The sequence below is a fragment of the Somniosus microcephalus genome, chromosome 1 (genome assembly GCF_052327205.1).
Source record: "Somniosus microcephalus isolate GS21.2 chromosome 1, FLI_Smic_1.0, whole genome shotgun sequence".
In the NCBI taxonomy this organism is placed as follows: domain Eukaryota; kingdom Metazoa; phylum Chordata; class Chondrichthyes; order Squaliformes; family Somniosidae; genus Somniosus; species Somniosus microcephalus.
The window spans coordinates 387,287,795-387,308,003 of NC_140987.1; the positions used below are offsets into that span (position 1 = coordinate 387,287,795).

General features: G+C 41.4%; 1 protein-coding gene across 1 annotated transcript in view; it reads right to left on the reverse strand.

Annotated features, from left to right (window-relative positions):
* Nucleotides 1-20,209, reverse strand: part of klf5l (Kruppel like factor 5 like) — a 61,653-nt gene that overhangs the window by 21,463 nt on the left and 19,981 nt on the right. The window contains exons 3-4 of the mRNA XM_085997103.1: nucleotides 12,737-13,607; nucleotides 11,001-11,060 (exon numbers count right to left, since the gene is read on the reverse strand). Of these exons, the coding sequence (XP_085853229.1) occupies nucleotides 11,001-11,060; nucleotides 12,737-13,607 (931 nt within the window). The remainder of the gene's footprint in view (nucleotides 1-11,000; nucleotides 11,061-12,736; nucleotides 13,608-20,209) is intronic.

Here is a 20,209-nt window from a genome sequence, read left to right on the forward strand (position 1 = left end):
TCTATTTCATTAACAATAGACATTATATCTGAAATTAATATGGGTTATAAAAAGCTTTCAAAGTGCCAAACATGTTTTGGCTTAAAGTGATATTTTCAGCCTAATGCATGTAACACACTTTCTTCAGCATCTGCACGTGCATCGAACCAGTGTCGCAGTCTCCACGTGTGTCTATCTAGTATTACAGTGACTAATCTTGTAATCAGAGAATATATAACAGTCAATATTCATTGTTGGAAAAATAGCAAATTTGTTTGTGTAAAAGTACTGTTATGAGAAGCAGCAATATATAATATATATGTAATGGGGGCGATATTCAACTTCCACCTGAAACAGGCACCCATTGGTGCTGGCATGAGGCCTGAGCCATTTTGAAGCCTGGCCTCATTAACACGCTGCCGGCAAGCTGAGGGCACCAAGCAATTGACCCACTGCAGCTCGCTGGTTGTGGGAGGACGGGAAATTGGACACTGCGCCAGCTTGCAGTTCGGGTCAGGCAGGGGTGGTGGGTATTGCGGGCAATCCTGGGCGGACCTTGAGAAGGCCGGCAGTGATCTGAGGTGTCTTGGGGGCTCAGGAGAAGCACTGTTGCTGCTCCTCAGCCAACCAATAAAAAATGGAAAGTTTCCAGGGTTGTTTTTTCAGTGGTCAACAATGGTCCCTTTATGGACCACTGGTTAGGCAGCTCAACATCTAATACAAATGGGCACAAGGACCTTATAGGAGTTACCAGGAGAAAGAAGTGTTTGGTCATGGGGGTCTTGCTAGGGGTCCCCCCTGGTCTGCAGATACAGGACATCCCTCCTCCTCTGGGCCTCCAGTGCCACATCCGAGAACCTGTGCACCCTCTCCCTCAGTCCCTGAGCCATCCTGAAATGTTCTATTGTGTGTCAGCCAGCTCACTCCACACCTTCAGTGGAAGTGGGTATGTGGAGGCTATATACCGCTCCACAAAAATTGCTTCTAAATAGCCTTGAGTGCTAAAACTGCAGGTGTCTGGTTTAGTGTCTCCAGGCATGTTTAAATCATGGTAATCATAAATTAGCCCCAAAATTGTGGGCCAGACTTTCAAGCAGGCGTGCCTTATTAGCACAGCACCCACTTAGCGCCTGTTTTCACCCTTCACCAAAATAACCTCCATATCATTTTAAACTGAAATCACAAGTTCTATGAGCATCTGAAAAGAGTAAAGATAGGTTAACACACCCGATTGTAGACCTTCCCTCAAAAGTTCTGATTAAAATATCATTTTCCTTCTCCTGTCCAATGCTTATGTACTATATGTATTTCTTCATCTACAATCGATTGTGAATCAGATGCTGATGGAACTTATGTATTTCTGGAAAGGAAAATGGGGGTGGGGTGTATGACATGCGGCCGATCCGTTACTGCCAATGTTATACCCCCGTAAAAGTTGAAAGTTCCACCCATTAAACCTTTGTTTCTTTAATATCTTAATGCTTTTGTCCATTACGTGACCAAGATGAGCTGTTACATCATTACACTCATGACTTCTGTGTGTGTGTCTGTTTTTTCAATGAATATATTTCCCCTCCAGTTTTGTGATTGTATTAATATGCCTGTCTGCCTCTTATTTTTCAGTTCTGAAGAAGGGAAATGTAAACGTGTCTGTTCTCTCCACAGAAACTGATTCCATCAATAATTTTAAAAGGGAGTTGGACAGGTACTTGAGGATGAGGAACTTCCAGGGTTACGGACAAAAAGCGGGGATGTGGGACTAAGCATGACTGCTTTTAACAGGCAGTTAATTGGCTGTAATCCCCTTCCCGCCTCCCGAGAAGATGGCACGGAGGCGGGTTGGGAGCGGGTTGGGTACCCGCTCCCAGTTCCTGCCATTTTCCTGGCAGTCCCGCCTCCATACCCGCCTCCCCAGGGCTGGCAAAATACTAACTGACTTGTTGTGAGTTTCCAGCATTTTATGTTTTTGTTTTATTTTAATTCATCTGTGGGTTGAGTTATAGGAGAAGTGGCTTCCTAATTCCAAAGGTATAAACTAATTTCTGTAACCCCTGTTCTCAGAGTTCTTATTCAGGGTTATTCCCCATTAAAATCTCTCATTTCACTATGTTTTACAACAAACAGAACACTGCGTGATCAATGGAAATTGTGTACATCTAAAGTTTCCAAAGAGGGATTTGCTTTCCCTACTCCTACCCCCTCCCCACACATGCACACTTGAGATGTGTTTCCAGGTTTGCGCACTTGCCACTCTCTGCAGGTTTCCCACTTCCTATTGATTGATGAGGGATTACCAGTAAGTAATCTTGGGCACTGTGAAAGCAGTTTCTACCCCAATGCACCACTAGTTCATTAGGTTTGCCTAATTGCTTGGGATCAATTTTCCAAGCAAGAATTTTTTTTTGATTGTGTCTGTACAACAAGAACAATGTAGCACACTGAGACAGGTAAGAACAGAATAAAATGTGAAGTAATCAGGGCCCCTATTCCCAGGTGAGTGGGGGTTTCAACAAAGCACAACAGCTCCTGTTTCCTTAGTGTCAACAGTTCACTGACATTACAGCATTGCCTGAAATAACATGAACGAGGCAAAAAGAAATCTGGTTTAGCAGGTTTTCCCAAACAAAAATTCAACAGCACTCTGAAGAAGTGAGCTCTGGTAGACTGTCAGGCAGAATTTACTGTTTTAATTAATGTAAACCTGCTAGTACCTCTGCAGTGAGGCCTGCCAACTTGTTTTGTACAGTATCAGATACTGGCATCAGACCTAAAAGGACTCAGTCATTACTCCAGCACAGGAACTGTAACCTGAAGCTGGCTATTCATTTAAATCAGCTCCAGGTTATGCTAAATAGTACAACTGTTTGACACAAAAATATCCTGACTTTATCAATACTGTGAAAGCAAGGCAGTTCTCTGCACTGCCATATATGGAGCTAAGACAATGTGTGCTGCAAGTCACGAGTTTGAACTGAAGTACAGTGCTGCAAAGAATGAATATAACTCTGATGTCAGCTTGACTGAAATGTTACACTTATGTAAATGCCTCTGCCACGTTTATATTGCAGAACTGTGTCTCTTCAGAGTGGAGAAACAATGTGGTGAGGCTGCCAGCGTTCCAAGTTCATCCTGTTTTAGATTGTGGAGATTTCACAGCACTGCACAGCACGACAAAACAAAAAGGACTGTGCATAGCCGAGTCATTTAAATAGTCAGCAGAACTTTAATTTTCTGGCTGTGGACCTTCCCTGACATCTGGGAAGAGTTTTCCATACAGGACAGCATAGGCTTATACAGGCCAGTTGAGTGCTTGATCCTTCCATGGACAGATAATGGTGACATGCATTGCGCAGTGCTGCCAATAGCGGCTGTTTATTTTTGGCATAGTTGCAGTGGGGGGAAGAGAGGACAACACTTTTTGAGGTTGTAGTCCTTGTACTTTATTGACTAGGGAGGCACCAGCACCTCTTTATTTATATTATTATAGGTCTGCAACCAAAGTAGGGGTAGCAGCATTGGAATGTAAAGATGGCAATTGAATGACCGACTGGAATGAGAAACTGTTCCTTTCACCACACTGAGTGACTGCTGATGACTGATTTACTTTACAACTTGCAGTGAATGACCCAGCTCTCTTAAATGCATAACAGCTTGCAATATAATATCTACTGCCATAAAAGGTTCTATTAAACATAGTTAAATTGTATCAGAATTAATAAATACCATAGAAACTCTCATGGCATTGCTCCTTCACCACTGGCACACCGTGGAAGCAGTGTACGCCATCTACAAGATGCACTGCAGCAACTCGCCAAGGCATTTCCGACAGCACCTCCCAAACCCGCGACCTCTACCAACTAGAAGGACAAGGGCAGCAGGCGCATGGGAACACCACCACCTCAAAGTTCCCCTCCAAGTCACACACCATCCTGACTTGAACATATATCGCCGTTCCTTCATCATCGCTGGGTCAAAATCCTGGAACTCCCTACCTAACAGTACTGTGGGCATGCCTTCACCAAATGGACTGCAACAGTTCAAGAAGGCGGCTCACCACTACCTTCTCAAGTGCAACTAGGGATGGGCAATAAATGCTGGCCTTGCCAGTGGCACCCATATCCCGTGAATGAATAAATAAAAAATAAGAAAAATGGGTGGAGGACACTGAAGTGAGAAGCACTGAGTGAGGGCCGACAGCACACATGGAGCAGTTGAGAGACAGGGATGATGGTAGCAAGTGGGATTAGATGCCAGAGGTGCAGGGAATGCACATCGACCTGGTTGATGAGTTGTTTTATAGTACCAACCTTGTAATGCTTCTTGATTGGCTGTACAGATTGAAGGTGCAGCTGACAGGCAAATATTATGGATAATTTCTGGTTTTGCCTTTCCAATTTGATAGGTTGCCACTAATCATGTGATCAGTACGACACGTGGTTAACAATCAGAAAGGAGACAGGGACTCTACAATTTTATTGTAAATAACATGTTCTTGTATAAATGAATGATTGTATTGCTCTTGTATTGAAGTGTTTGCATTATGGCAAATTTTCTCACCTCACTCGCATTGGAGGTAATCATACAGTTGACAATAGAGTATGATTGTAGTGCTGCAACCCAGGTAGTGCTTGCGACTGGATCCAGCATACAGTATTGTAACTGCAGCAAGGTGCATTTGCTAGAAATGGCACTCATAGGGATAGAAGTTCCAATTGGTAAAGTCCATGTACACGTTTAACGTGCTCTTACTACATTTCTGTCTGCACTATCTTTATGCAAGTGTTACTGAATGTTTACCTGTATTAAGCATTTGTACATGAACTTCACCAATTAAAATTTCTAACCTACAGTGTATAGTGGGGTCTATTATGCAATTATTTCCTCTTAAATCCTCTTCTAAAACTTTGAGGTGTTTTCATAAACTAGTTGTTCTCAACCAGATTTCTAGACAAGTACAATGGTTATAACAACAGAAAATGCTGGAAAAACTCAGCAAGTCAGGCAACATCCGTGGAGAGAAATTTGAGTTGACGTTTCGGGTCAAACCCGAAACGTCAACTCAAATTTCTCTCCACGGATGTTGCCTGACTTGCTGAGTTTTTCCAGCATTTTCTGTTGTTATTTCGGATTTCCAACATCTGCAGTATTTTGCTATCGTACAATGGTTATAACGTTCACTTTGGAGCCTGATTGTATTTACATGTTTGGAGTTTATTTATTGACAAGCAAACCAAGCACTAGGGTTTATTTCTAGAGGTGTAGAATTGAAAAGTAGGGAAGTTATGCTAAACCTGTATCGAACATTGGTTAGACCACACTTCGAGTACTGCGTTCAGTTCTGGTCACCATATTATAAAAAGGATATAGAGACACTTGAGGGGGTGCAGAGAAGATTTATAAGAATGATACCAGAAATATGAGGGTATACCTATCAGAAAAGGATGAACAGGCTGGGTCTCTTTTCTCTTGAAAAAAGGCTGAGGGGTGACCTAACAGAGGTCTTTAAAATTATGCAAGGTTTTGATAGAGTGGATACAGAGAGAGTGTTTCCACTTGTGGGGAAGAGTATAACTAGAGGCCATCAATATAAGATAGTCACCAAGAAATCCAATAGGGAATTCAGAAGAAACTTCTTTACCCAAAGAGTGGTGAGAATGTGGAACTCGCCACCACAGGGAGTGGTTGAAATGAAAAATATAGATTTAAGGGCATTTAAGGGGAGGCTAGACAAGCATATGAGGGAGAAGGGAATAGAGGGTTATGCTGATAGATTTAGATGAGGAAAGACGGGAGGAGGCGCGAGTGCCGCATGGACTGGTTGGGCGTGTTTCTATGTTGTATGTCCTATGCAATCCTATGTAAACTAAGTTTAAATAACTTGTTCTGGGATCTACTGTGTCAGTCATGCTCGTTGTGTATACGTGGGTGGCCTTGTTTATCTAGCATTGCATTGGATGCTGAAAGAGCAAGCTAGGACATGTGGAGACTTTGAGGGCTGATGCATTCAAAGGATTAGGTGCTGTGCTTTAATGCAAATGAAAACACTCCAATACAAAACTGTGATGATACAAATATGCTTTATGAATAATTAAATTATCAAGGAACATAAAACAAAAGAGTAAATTATTTTACAGGCACATCAATAAAAAAAGGAAGGTTGGGATGGGAGTAGGGCCATTAAGGGATAGGCAGGATAATACCACAGGTAATGATAGAGAGATGGCAGAAATATTAAATAATTATTCTGCTTCAGCATTTACCAGGGAGATAGAACAGGTGGACATGACATTGGATAATGAGATTAATAATGAGATAAGTGCATTTAAAATAAAAAGAGGGGATATATTAAATAAATGAATCAAACTCAAAGAGGATAAAACCCTTGGTCTGGATGGATTGCATCCACGCATTTTAAAAGAATCAAGGGAAGAGATAGCAGAGGCATTACTACACATACTTAATAATTCATTAGAAAAAGGTGTAGTGCCACATGACTGGCGGATAGCTAACGTAATACCTATATTTAAGAAGGGGGATAGAACATGTCCAGGGAATTATAGACCGATTAGCTTAACATCAGTGGTAGGAAAAATAATGGAATCCCGACTAAAGGGGAAAATAGAAGAACATCTAGAAACCAAAAACAAAGTACTGAATAGTCAGTATGGATTTCAAAAGGGAAAGACTTGCTTGACCAACCTCACTGAATTTTTTGAAGAGGTAACAGAGAGAGTAGACAATGGTAATGAAGTAGATGTAATTTATCTAGATTTTCAAAAGGCCTTTGATAAGGTACCCCATAATAGACTGATGAACAAGGTCAGCGAATGCGGAGTCAGGGGACAAGTAGCAGCATGGATAGCTACTTGGTTTCAAGACAGAAAGCAGAGAGTAGGGGTAAAAGGTAGCTATTCACAGTGGCAGAAGGTGGGTAGTGGTGTTCCACAAGGATCAGTGGACCACTGTTGTTCACAATTTATATTAACGATTTAGACTTTGGAATCAAAAACACAATTTCTAAATTTGCGGATGACACCAAATTGGGGGGGATAGTCAATACTGAGGAGGACTGCAACATATTACAGGAGGACATAATAAACTTGCAGAATGGGCATATAATTGGCAAATGAAGTTCAACACAGATAAATGTGAGGTATTACATTTTGGTAGGAAGAATAGGAAGGTCACTTATTACTTGGAGGGTGCGAGTCTAGGTGGGGTAGAGGAGCGAAGGGATCTCGGAGTACAAATACACAAATCACTAAAAGTTGCGACACAGGTTAGCAAGGCCATAAAAAAAGAAAACCAAGCACTAGGGTTTATTTCTAGAGGGATAGAATTGAAAAGTAGGGAAGTTATGCTAAACCTGTATCGTGCCTTGGTTAGACCACACTTGGAGTACTGCATACAGTTCTGGTCGCCATATTATAAAAAAGATATAGAGGGTGCAGAGAAGATTTACAAGGATGATACCAAAAATGCGAGGGTATACATATCAGGAAAGGATGAACAGGCTGGGACTCTTTTCTCTTGAAAAAAGAAGGCTGAAGGGTGACCTAATAGTGGTCTTTAAAATTATGAAAAATTGTGATAGAGCGGATACAAAGAGAATGTTTCCACTTGTGGGAAAGAGCATAACTAGAGGCCATCAATATAAGATAGTCACCAAGAAATCCAATAGGGAATTCAGAAGAAACTTCTTTACCCAAAGAGTGGTGAGAATGTGGAACTTGCTACCACAGGGAGTGATTCAAGTGAAATGTATAGATGCATTTAAGGGGAGGCTAGACAAGCATATGAGGAAGAAGGGAATAGAGGGTTATGCTGATAGATTTAGATGAGGAAAGACGGGAGGAGGCTCGAGTGGGGCATAAATGCCGGAATGGACTGCTTGGGCCGAATGGCCTCTTTCTGTGCCGTATATCCTATGTAATCCTATGGCATAGATGGAGTAGGCTTTTGGCTTGTGTGACAATGAGAAGAATGTCGTTTTGCCTTGACTGTTGAAAGACTATTGACCTAATTTTAAATAAAGATAGCAAAACATTTTATATTCTGCAGCTATTGGATATCCTCATGTTTGCTGTAATATTGATTGGGGTATGGACAGTTAGCCTAGCATCAGTGTAAGCTTATCTTACAGTGTCCATATTCTTGACAGGTCATTGCATATTCACTGAACGTTTTAAAAGTTGAGAAACCTAGGTAAAGGGACAAGGCTCATAGTCCCCGACATCAGCAAAGGTGCTGGGCTTGGATCTTTTAAAAACGTGAAGATTGTAGGAGGGAGGCAAGGAGTTAAAGTTTTGAGACACTGAGAAAGGAGTCAATGTAAGAGACATTACGATGAGTTTACACAGTAAGGATGCAAGAAAGAGAAAGAATGCAAAGGATGACTTATTTAGAGATTAGAAGGAATAAGAGAACATGTTCAGAATTTAGAATTACATAGCTAAGTAGCTCATTCAATCTGCTCTATAGCAATATATCTGGATCCACCATACTAATGCCATTTTATTTTTAGAAAATCTATTGACCCAATGGCAGATCTATTTGTTTTCGAAAACATGCATCGCTTAAAGGACTGTTACAGTAAGGCACTACAGTTATGCCATAAGAAACAAATGCAAGATTAAAATTAATGGGTTAATGCCTCAGTTGAAGTAGCAGTGAGCAATTTCAGACAAACATGTTAAGTGTTCATAAGTTAGCATGTGACTTCAGGATCATAGTGAGTATTAATATCTACTAACCAAAGAATTGATTTGTTAAATTCATATACAGTACCTGCTGCTAATTGTAATCTCGAAATGAAAACAACTAGAGATATTTTTGAATAAAATGTATGCACCTGAATATTAAATTTGAAGTTATTTTGGTGCATCTGCTATGGTCTAATTACAACTCTAAGGTGGACCGTCAGAAGATGTGGAGTTTGATAAAAATTAATACCAGTGGTTCTGTACATTTAAACAGATGCCACACACATTAAATCATTCAGAGTTAATTCCATGGGGATTCTTTCTCTGCATTCATAGGGAACATACTCAGCTAATTTTCTTGTTGGACAATTTACCTTTGTAGCACATGAAACAAAAAAAAAAGAGGACAAATAGGCAGAGTCTTATTTTAGCCATTGGGTCTGAACTAATTTTGACTCAATGGGGCAAGATTTCCTCTGTTCACTATTTATACTGGAATCCTAAACAAGAGTATAAAGAACAGGTTTACAACTCCACTCCAAATCGTGAACAGAGGAATTCTTCCCCCAGTCTTTTTTTTTTGGGGGGGGGGGGGTGGTGGGGAGAGATTTTTTCTCAGAACAGCCTACTCATATTGAGTGATGCAGCTTAGTTCTTGGTTAATGATTTGAACTGATTTGAATTTCTTCAACAGATAGTATTGAGCTTGGAGATGGCGCCGGCCAGGTGATCTGGATTCAGATCCAATTCCAAGCTCTGATTTTAAATCTGCCCTCAAAGCATGGTTTTTTCTGTTATGGTTTCTGCTTTTTTGTGCTGTTGAACCTGTGCTCAAACAAACAGAAGGTACACTTACCTAACATGGCCAGCATGCATTGTCTGAGGTCTAAGATGATCAAGACTGAGTACAATAATTTTTTTTAATTGAGAAGCTTAAGTGAATGACCAAGACCATTGTGCAGAATTCCACCATGATTGAAAAGAATAGAAGAGATGAGTTGGATCTAAATTCACCTAATTTAGATATTCAGTGTTCTGTCCAAGATGTAGATTGTGATTTACCTCAGTTCTAGAGAAATAGAGGTACCTGAGGTGGACTGCTTATCCATATCCCTTTATTTCAGGTCTAGTGGCAAACTGGCAGCAGAGAGGGCAAAAAAAAATACTCCAGTACTAAAGAACTATAGTAGTTTACAGCACAGAAAGAGGCCATTCAGCCCATCATATTTGTGCCAGCAATTTTCTCGAGCAAGCCAAAACAAATCCTACAACTCCTCTCTCCTCATGTATTGTTCTCTGTTTCAAATGTTTAACTACACAAGCGTCCACCTGATCTTTGCAAATAAGGCGCTCTCACATTGACCCTGTAAACTCCGGTCCATGGTGTGAGGACGTGGTGTTCAGGCCTCATCAACACCAGTAATGGTCCTATTGATCCCCTGAATGAGGGGCTGATCTGCCAAAATATATCTATTTCTAAATTAAAATTTTACAGGCCTGGACTCCACCAGTGGGGCCCACATACGTCCTTGCATCCAGTGTATCGTTTGATTTTCTTCATTTAACCACCACGAGATTTTGAAAGACCTAACTTTAATAGAATTCCACTAGCTTATACAGAAAGAACATAACATTTTTAGAAATCTATACAGTTTGATGTAAAAATTTGCTTAGTGATAGTAAATCTGGTGGGAGTTCACTTCATATTTATTTATTTGGGATTCTATTGCTGAGTTTGTTCAACATATTTGGTGTAAACTCATTGCAGACTTGATCCATTTATTTTTACACAGCTCTTGGGTGGAGTCCTGGAGGCTGGCTGGAATCAGTGGAATTGTACTCCAGCAAGAATGAGGGCTCTCAGGAAAGTTGGGGGAAATTGAAAAAAAGAAAAAGAATCGGCTTTGAGGAGTGTCCACTGTCACCTAGTTTCTCATTTCTGATTAGGCAATTGAGGAGAATTGAGGACCTGGAAAAATATTTTTTTTAAACCATTGACCTGACAATGAATACAGTTATGAGGGTGTTCCATTGGGTACAGATCATAAATATTGTTCTTGCTCGTATCCACTAGTTGTACATGCAAGTGTTAAGAAATGCCAGAGTACCAAAGTATATAACAATTAAAGTGTGGGTGCTCACTTCTGTAGAAGTAGCAAGCAGTACATATCCCAGTCCTGTAAAGTGCTGAGACTTGATCCATTTCTATGCTTTGAGTGGGTCAGTGCGATGTATCGCATCAGCTGCACACTCACTTTGATGGCATAAAATAGAATACATGTGGGGACTGATGCACGATAGCCAAGCAAAACAGCATACCTGTGTGGGTCCTTTGATGCGCTTTCAAGTGAGAACTCTTGGTGTAAACTTTGGTGCAGCCTGAAAAACAAAAGATTAGTGTGACATCTCATTTTAAACGTGGTTTCGGTCATTTCAGATTTAAAATCCTCCCTCTTGGCTGAAAAAAATCTGCTAAATTACTCATTTCTGAGCCCGAGCAGTAAACTTCAAGCTTCGGAGTTGCGTTCAGAATGAAATTGCTGAGCTGCTTTGAAAATCAATCACTTTAAGTACCAGAGGTACTATCATTTTCAGATCACTGAATATCTGTGTGACTGTATGGTCCAGTATTCTTCTGTTTCGATCAGAATCTGCCTCTTTAAATACACTTTATACACCAGATGTCATACTTGGTTGCAGATATAAAACAATCTTTAGAAAAAAGAGAAATAAAGCCCGTCATTGACCTGCAGCATTAAATTGATAAATCATTCCAACTGCCCTCTGACCTCAGCAGTTTTTAAATAGCTAGTTACCTGGCTTTATCCGTGTTATAGCAGCAGACTTAACGGGACAGACCAGCAGCTGAACACCACAAACATGCTCCAGACACAAGACCACCTCTGACCAATGCCACAGGAGATTTGCTGCTACACATATTATATCTCCTTTTAACAAATTATTTGAAGTGAGAAGTCGGAACAGGTTATCTAGCCTCCTTGTACAAACACTGCATATTTGTCTGCATTTGTGTCACTTGCAAAGCTAAACAGAGGAGGTGAATCTCCACTGGGGTTCTATCGCTCGTCTGCCGCAAGTTTTGATGGAAGAATCACAGAAGTCCCGTATCTGCTGTTCACGTCGTTTATCCGGAGATTCTGTGGCTCTTCTGCCAAAGTAATGGCGGACTTGGAGATTCACCCCCAGATTGTTTACATTTTTTTTTCTCCAAATATAGTTTCATTCTGGAGGAGGAACCTGACCCTCAAAATATTGAGGTAATTTTAAAATGACACAATTGGCTTTTTATTTTTTGAATTCAGACTCAAAACATTACACAGGAGACAAATTACGTTATTACAATGAGTCAACTATGGTTTCTATGACAGAATCTAATAGTCATTTAACTACCCAAGACTTGAATATACAAGACAGGGGAACAGGTGAGCTAACTACTTGAGAACAGCTCATTAAATTGTTCTGCAGAGAGAACTGCTGGCCGCGTGTATCGGCAAGCAGATTGGCGTCTTAGCCACTTGTAAAATTTCAACCATTGCCATTAAAGCTGGCTCATGACAAAAGCCCACAGCAATGTAAAATTGAGCTATGCAGGCCAAGATGATTGCAGATTCATTCACTAGTCCGAATAGTTACCTGATCTCAGTTACAGTACAGTAGAAGTAAGGCCGCTACAGTTGACTTCACTGCCCCTGCCCAGGGAGCTGAAAAAACAAAAATCACACCAGATTCCCGCTCCTATTCTGTGACCCCTGCTAGAAAGTGCATTTGGGCATTGGGTTAGGCTAAACTGTGATGCCTTCTATGGTAGAATAGACTTCCAAAGCTTACTGTTTAGGTTTACATATGAAGAATGGCCACTTGGGGGCAAGGTACAAAAGAATGCGTCTCAGCATGAATTAATGCTTTAATAGAGGAGGAGGCGGCGGCAGCAAAGGGATATGAGAAAAAAGACTTGGCATTGAATTTAAAATCATAGTAATCATCCTTGTATAGATTATATACTAAATAGCTCAAACATCACCAAACATTCATACCTGGGAAATCACAGTGATGAATGCGTCGCTTCTCCAGCTCAGGGTTGTTACGTCGGCTGTATTTTATTGACTGGAAGCCAGGTTGACAGGGCTGCAAGCTGGTCTGAAGACTATGAATCTGTGGTTGATGAACTATCTTTGATGCCACTGATGCAGCATATGATGGAGGTGGCGAGAGTGTATTGATAAGGTCAGGCTGGTTTTCTGGGCTACCAGGTTGGGAGTTTGGTGGCGAGGGTGGCAGGTACGAGGTCTGCTGCTGATAAAACTGAACTGGCACAACAAAGCCGTTTGGTGTGGGTACAACAGGCTGGAATTGTTTAATTGCAGACTGGGTAGACAGACTGGTTGCACCAGCCATGCCTGTTGACATGGTAACGCTGTTACGACTGTGAATGACTGTAGTGTTGCCAAGTGACTGGGTAGAGTGCAAAGGCATGTTGACAACATCTGTATTGATTGGCATCTGGTACAGCTGGGATTGATGCGAACTGACAGGCAGTTGTAGCTCAGGGGAAGGGGCTTCTTGCTTGATGAAGATATTATTCACAGGAACTGACTGTGGCACACTGAACACACTGGTGAACTCAGGCAGGGCATGCGTTGTGGAGGACGTGCATGACTGGGTGAAGTTAGTGACCGGCTCTGTCTTGACTTGTGGGAGAGCTTGCTTTGGTCTGTAAAGGCCTGTTCTCAAGTGGGTGATATCAGGCAGGATCAGGTTGATATTCAAGCTGTATGGTGACGTTATCTGCTCCTCAAAAAACTCATCTACCACTGAGGCGCTCTCTCTTCGGTACTTCTTCTGGTCCAGAATTGTTGGAGCTGGTGGAATCAGTGGGGCCAGATACTTGTCCATTTCCGATCTTACCTTTTAAAAAAGAAATTAATACATGTAGTTGTTTTGAGCACACGGTCAAATAATTAAGGTTGCCAACAGTGCTAAGGTTATTAGTTATATGATGCCATAACAACAAACTGTTAAATATTTTTGTATTTGATTTTCAGTTGGCTATTTAGCAGACATTAATGCTGATGAGCTGTAAAGATGTTAAAAGCTGGCCTAAAAGAGAAAAACATTCCTTTATTCCCTTTTGTCATAGAGCACCCAAATTGTCTCGCTTTGATAGATTAACCAGTACCTAGTCCGTATTTTAAATAAAGACTTTCTTAAGGCAATTTAAAGCAGTGCTATTTAACTGAGGTCTCCTAGTAAGAGGAGCTGGTTATTACTTGCAAATTTACAGAATGCATTATCCGACGGGTGTACTGGAGTTACACCACAGTGGGGAGGCACTGTAGGTAAACTCCATAAAATAGACATTTTCCTAATGATTCAAAAGTCAACCATTAAGGTGGTCACTCGAATGCATTTATTTATTTATTTTTGGTGAAAATCCCTCTTTCAGATTTTTAAAAAGAATTCCTCCCTTTCCCAGTCTAAAGGACTCTGTGGCATGTAATGAGAGCAAAAAGACAATTTGGCTCCCAGGCCTCCACCAATGCTGCTTTGAAACAGGTAGTTGGGAGAAAGTGCCATTTTATTCTGTCAATAGCCTTTGCTCAATGCCGTGACATCAGAAATTCAGTAAGGGGGCAATCAAGGGCATAAACTGCTAGCTTATCTCTCGAGGATACAGTGTTATCCATGCTAGTATATTGCCCACGAAGTTAACCATCAGAACAATTATCACTTTGTTGAGAAATATCAGCACTTTCACTGTATTTTATTAGTTTACCTCTCAATATAAGCATCTTTAGATAATTCTACATTAAATTTAGATTTGATTTTTCAGTGACGCTGACAGTCCAGGTAAGTAGTCCAATACATAAGAACAAAAGAAGTAGGAGCAGAAGTAGGCCATACAGCCTCTCGGGCCTGCTCCGCCATTCAATAGGATCATGGCTGATCCGAATCGAGACTCACGTCCACTTCCCTGCCCTCTCCCCGTAACCCCTAATTCCCTTATCTGCTAGGAAAATGTCTATTTCCATTTTAAATTTATTTAATGTTGCAGCTTCCGCAGCTCTCTGGGGTAGCAAATTCCATAGATTTACTACCCTCTGAGTGAAGAAGTTTCTCCTCATCTCAGTTTTGAAAGGGTAGCCCCTTATTCTTAGATTATGCCCCCTAGTTCTAGTCTCACCCATCAGTGGAAACATCCTCACCGCATCCACCCGATCAAGCCCCCTCACAATCTTATATGTTTCGATAAGATCGCCTCTCATTCTTCTGAACTCCAATGAGTAGAGTCCCAACCTACTCAACCTTTCCTCATACGTCAACCCCCTCATCTCTGGAATCAACCGAGTGAACCTTCTCTGAACTGCCTCGAGAGCAAGTATATCTTTTCTTAAATATGGAAACCAAAACTGCACGCAGTATTCCAGGTGTGGCCTCACCAATACCCTGTATAACTGCAGCAAGACTTCCCTGTTTTTATACTCCATCCCCTTGCAATAAAAGCTAAGATTCCATTGGCCTTCCTGATCACCTGCTGCACCTGCATACTAACTTTTTGTGTTTCATGCACCAGGACCCCCAGATCCCTTTGTACTGTAGCACTTTGCAGTTTCTCTCCATTTAGATAATAACTTGCTCTTTGATTTTTTCTGCCAAAGTGCATAACCTCACACTTTCCAACATTATATTGCATCTGCCAAATCTCTGCCCACTCACTTAGCCTGTCTATGTCCTTTTGCAGGTTTTTTATGTCCTCCTCACTCACTGCTTTCCCTCCCATCTTTGTATCGTCGGCAAACTTGGATATGTTGCACTCGGTCCCTTCCTCCAAATCGTTAATATAGATTGTAAAGAGTTGGGGTCCCAGCACTGACCCCTGTGGAACACCACTAGTTACTGATTGCCAGCCCGAGAATGAACCATTTATCCCAACTCTTTGTTTTCTGTTAGATAGCCAATCTTCCACCCATGCCAGTATATTACCCCCAATCCCGTGATTTCTTATCTTGATCAGTAATCTTTTGTGTGGAACCTTGTTAAATGCCTTTTGGAAGTCCAAATACACTACATCCACTGGTTCCCCTTTATCCACCCTGTATGCTACATCCTCAAAGAATTTGAGCAAATTTGTCAACCATGACTTCCCCTTCATAAAACCATGCTGACTCTGTCCTATTAAATTATGTTTATCCAAATGCTCTGTTACTGTTTCCTTAATAATGGACTCCAACATTTTGCCAACCACAGATGTTAGGCTAACTGGTCTATAGTTTCCAGCTTTTTGTCTACTTCCCTTCTTAAATAAGGGTGTTACATTAGCAGTTTTCCAATCTGCTGGGACCTTTCCTGAGTCCAGGGAGTTCTGGAAAATGATCACCAATGCTTCCACAATCCCTACCGCCACTTCTCTCAAGACCCTAGGATGTAGGCCATCAGGTCCGGGGGGTTTATCCACCTTAAGTCCCATTATTTTACTGAGTACCATCTCCTTAGTGATTTTAATCGTGTTTAGCTCCTCCGCCCCCCCCCCCCATTGCCCCCTGTTTGTCCAGTGTTGGGATATTTTTAGTGTCCTCTACTGTAAAGACTGATACAAAATATTTGTTCAGCGTCTTTGCCATCTCCATGTTCCCCACCACTAGTTTCCTGGTCCCATCCTCTAAGGGACCAACGTTCACTTTAGCCACCCTTTTTCTTTTTATATAGCTGTAGAAACTCTTGCTATCTGTTTTTATATTTTTTGCTAGTTTACTTTCATAATCTATCTTCCCTTTCTTAATTAATCTTTTAGTTATTGTTTGCTGGCTTTTAAATGCTTCCCAATCTTCTATCCTCCCACTAGATTTGGCTACTTTATATGCCCTTGTTTTCAGTCGGATACTATCCTTTATTACTTTACTAAGCCACGGATGGCTGTCTTTTCTTTTCTTCCCCTTTTTCCTCAGTGGAATATATTTATCTTGAAAGATGTGAAATATCTCCTTGAATGTAGACCACTGCTCTTGTACCGTCTTACACTTTAATCTGTTTTCCCAGTCCACTTTAGTCAATTCTACTCTCATACCTTCATAGTCTCCTTTATTTAAGCTCAGTACGCTGGTTTGAGATCCAACTCTCTCACCCTCAAACTGAATTTGGAATTCAACCATATTATGGTCACTCATTCCAAGGGGATCCTTTACTAGGACATTTTTTATTAATCCTGTCTCATTACACAGGACCAGATCTAAGATTGCCTGCCCCCTGGTTGGTTCAGTTACATACTGCTCAAGGAACCCGTCCCTAATACACTCTATGAACTCTTCCTCAAGGCTGCCATGCCCAATTTGATTAGTCCAGTCAATATGAAAGTTAAAATCCCCCATGATTATAGCTGTTCCCTTATTACAAGCCCCAACTATTTCCTGATTTATACTCCGACCAACAGAGTCGCAACTGTTAGGAGGCCTATAGACTATGCCCACTAGTGACTTTTTCCCCTTATTATTCCTTATCTCCACCCAAACTTTTCACTACCTTGATCCTTTGACCCAATATCATTTCTGACTATTGCAGTGATTCCATCCTTGATTAACATAGCAACCCCGCCTCCCTTTCCTTCCTGTCTGTCCTTCGTAATTGTCAAATACCCGTGTATGTTTAGTTCCCAGTCATGATTATCTTGCAGCCATGTTTCCGTAATGACCACCAGGTCATACCCATGTGTAGTTATTTGTACCGTCAACTCGTCAATTTTGTTACGAATGCTGCGTGCATTCAGATAAAGAACTTTCAAATATGTTTTCTGACAATTTATTCCTGCTTTTACCCCTTTTACTACTTTACCTTTATCATTATACATTCTGTCCCTTCCTGACACGCTCTGGTTTTTAATTCCCCCACTGCTACCTTGCCCTATTGCCTTCTCCGCTGTCATTTTTATTTTTCGCTCTCTTAAAACCTCCCCCCCAATAATTAGTTTAAAGCCCTCTCTACAGCCCTAGTTATTCGATTCGCCAGGACTCTAGTCCCAGCACTGGCCAAGTGAAGTCCATCCCAACGGAACAGCTCTCCCCTGTCCCAGTGCTGATGCCAGTGTCCCAGGAAGCAAAACCCATTTCTCCCACACCAGTCTTTGAGCCACGCATTTAACTCTCTAATTTTATTTACCCTAGCCAAATTTGCACGTGGCTCAGGTAGTAATCCAGAGATTATTACCCTTGTGGTTCTGCTTTTTAATTTGGCCCCTAGCTGCTCAAACTCCCTCAGCAGAACCTCCTTCCTTGTCCTATCTATGTCGTTGGTACCAACATGGACCACGACAACTGGATCCTCCCCCTCCCACTCCAAGTTTCTCTCCAGCCCAGAGGAGATGTCCTTAACCCTGGTTGCTTTGGTATGCTGCTATAATTCTTTGACACCATGAAACATGATATTACAGTATACTGGTTTCAGGGACATTCATTATAAAAATGGCAGTATTATTCATATAATACATATATACATAATTACATATACACATACATACATATACACATACATACACACACATAATATATATATCCAGATTACATTTAACTAGAGCAGCCAAAGCCTGTTGTGGGGGTGTTTACTAACTGCAATCTGTGTATTGCGTGACTGATTCAAGATTGTGGTTCCAGTAAGGAAAATATTAGATATTCTCTTAATCAGAACTACCTCATATTTCAAAAGCATAGTTGTCAAGACAAGATCTCCTGTGCTTTTTTAAATAGCTTCTGTACAATGGGAGTAATTCAAGGATTTCACCGTAATATTTCTTGGAACTCATTCAGTTTTTCCTGCCTTAAGTAACAACCCCATGGAAGGGAGTTTAAGGTCATCTGGTGGTCGTACCAGGAGTCCACAGCTACACTGCCATACCACGAATACCTCTGTAAATAATGAGCTCACTCTATTGAATAAAAGCAATTGGAAGCTGTACGTTTTCCAACAAACTGTGTCCATATCTCTTAACACTCATTAACACTCCTTCGGTTTTTCTCCTTTCTTTTCCTGGGAAGGGAATAATTGCTCCTTTTTAAGTAATCTTCCCACTGTGGTTTGCATTCACACTTCAGCCTGTGCTGCACAATAAAATTGTCAAAGAACTCAAGAAGCACAAAGCACGTTATAAAAGACCAGCAGCAGTCTTATTACTATTACGTGGTTCAGTGCTGTTCATTTGAGTTCCGCAGCTTATTATTATTGGTTAAAGTGCGTAGTATTTCAATTATTTTTCAATTTCTATTGTGTGCTATTGGCAGTAACCTGTTGAAAAAAAATTTCATGTTTGCCCTAGCCTTATACTGGTATCATACAGCCCTGACCTTCACTGCCTGATCTTGGATGTCAGCTGTGGCTCAATGGCAGCACTGAAGTCAGAAGGTTGTGGGTTCAAGTCCCACTCCAGAGTCTTGAGCACAAAATCTAGGCTGAAGCACCATGCAGTACTGAAGGAGTGCTGCACTGTCGGAGGTGCCGTCTTTCAGATGAGTTATTAAACTGAAGCCCCACCTGCCCTCTCGGCTGTATATAAAAGATCCCATGGTACTATTTCTAAAAAGAGCAGGGAATCCTCCCTGGTGTCCTGGCCAAAGTTTATTCCTCAAATAGCATCATTAAAACAGATTATTTGGTCATTGGCCCAGAAATTCGGGTCGGGGGCTTCCCGCGGGTGCAAGCTCCCGATCTGCACTTACCTTGCGCGCCGGCCATTGAGCTATGGGCTCCCATGGAATTCCGATCCGGGGCCTGGTCCAGCTGCCGGCGCGCAGTGCTTGCATATCCCAGGGGCGCAGTTAGTTCGATGCCTCCCCTGGGATCACATGGGCCATGGGCAGCCAATCGGAGCAGGGAATGCGCCATTCATAAGTCTGACAGGAAGTGCTGTCAAGACTTATAAATACTACAGCCCCAAAATAGCACTAAACCTTCAAATAAATTTTTTTTAAATCACATTTTTAAAATAAACTATAAATTACATGAAATAACTATTTTAAACAATAATTTAAATTTTTGAAAAAAATAATTTTATATTCTAACGGGGCTAAAAATAAACTTACCTTGCTTTAAAGTATTTAAAAATAATAAACCTGTGGGAAAAATGTTTTAATTTTAATTAATTCACCACTTACCTTGTAAAAAGCAGGCCTTACGCCTGCTTTTTACATTTCTAAATTCTGCAGGCTTACGTTCCTGGAGAAACCTGTAAAAAAAAACTAAGTTTGATGCGCACGCGCAGCCTCCCCCGCGCACGACCTCTGAACCCCTTCGTTCAGAGGAACGGAAGTGCCGGTTTCCCGCGCATGCGCAGTGCATGCAGGAAACCGGCACTTCCATCGGGCCTACGGGCGAGTACCCCGTGCGTACTCACCCGTGGAGACCCGAATTTCTGGGCCAATATCTCATTGCTGTCTGTGCCCAAATTAGCTGCCATGTTTCTACACTTCAAAAGTACTTCATTGGCTGTAAAGTGCATTATGACAACCTGAGGTCATGAAAGGTGCTAT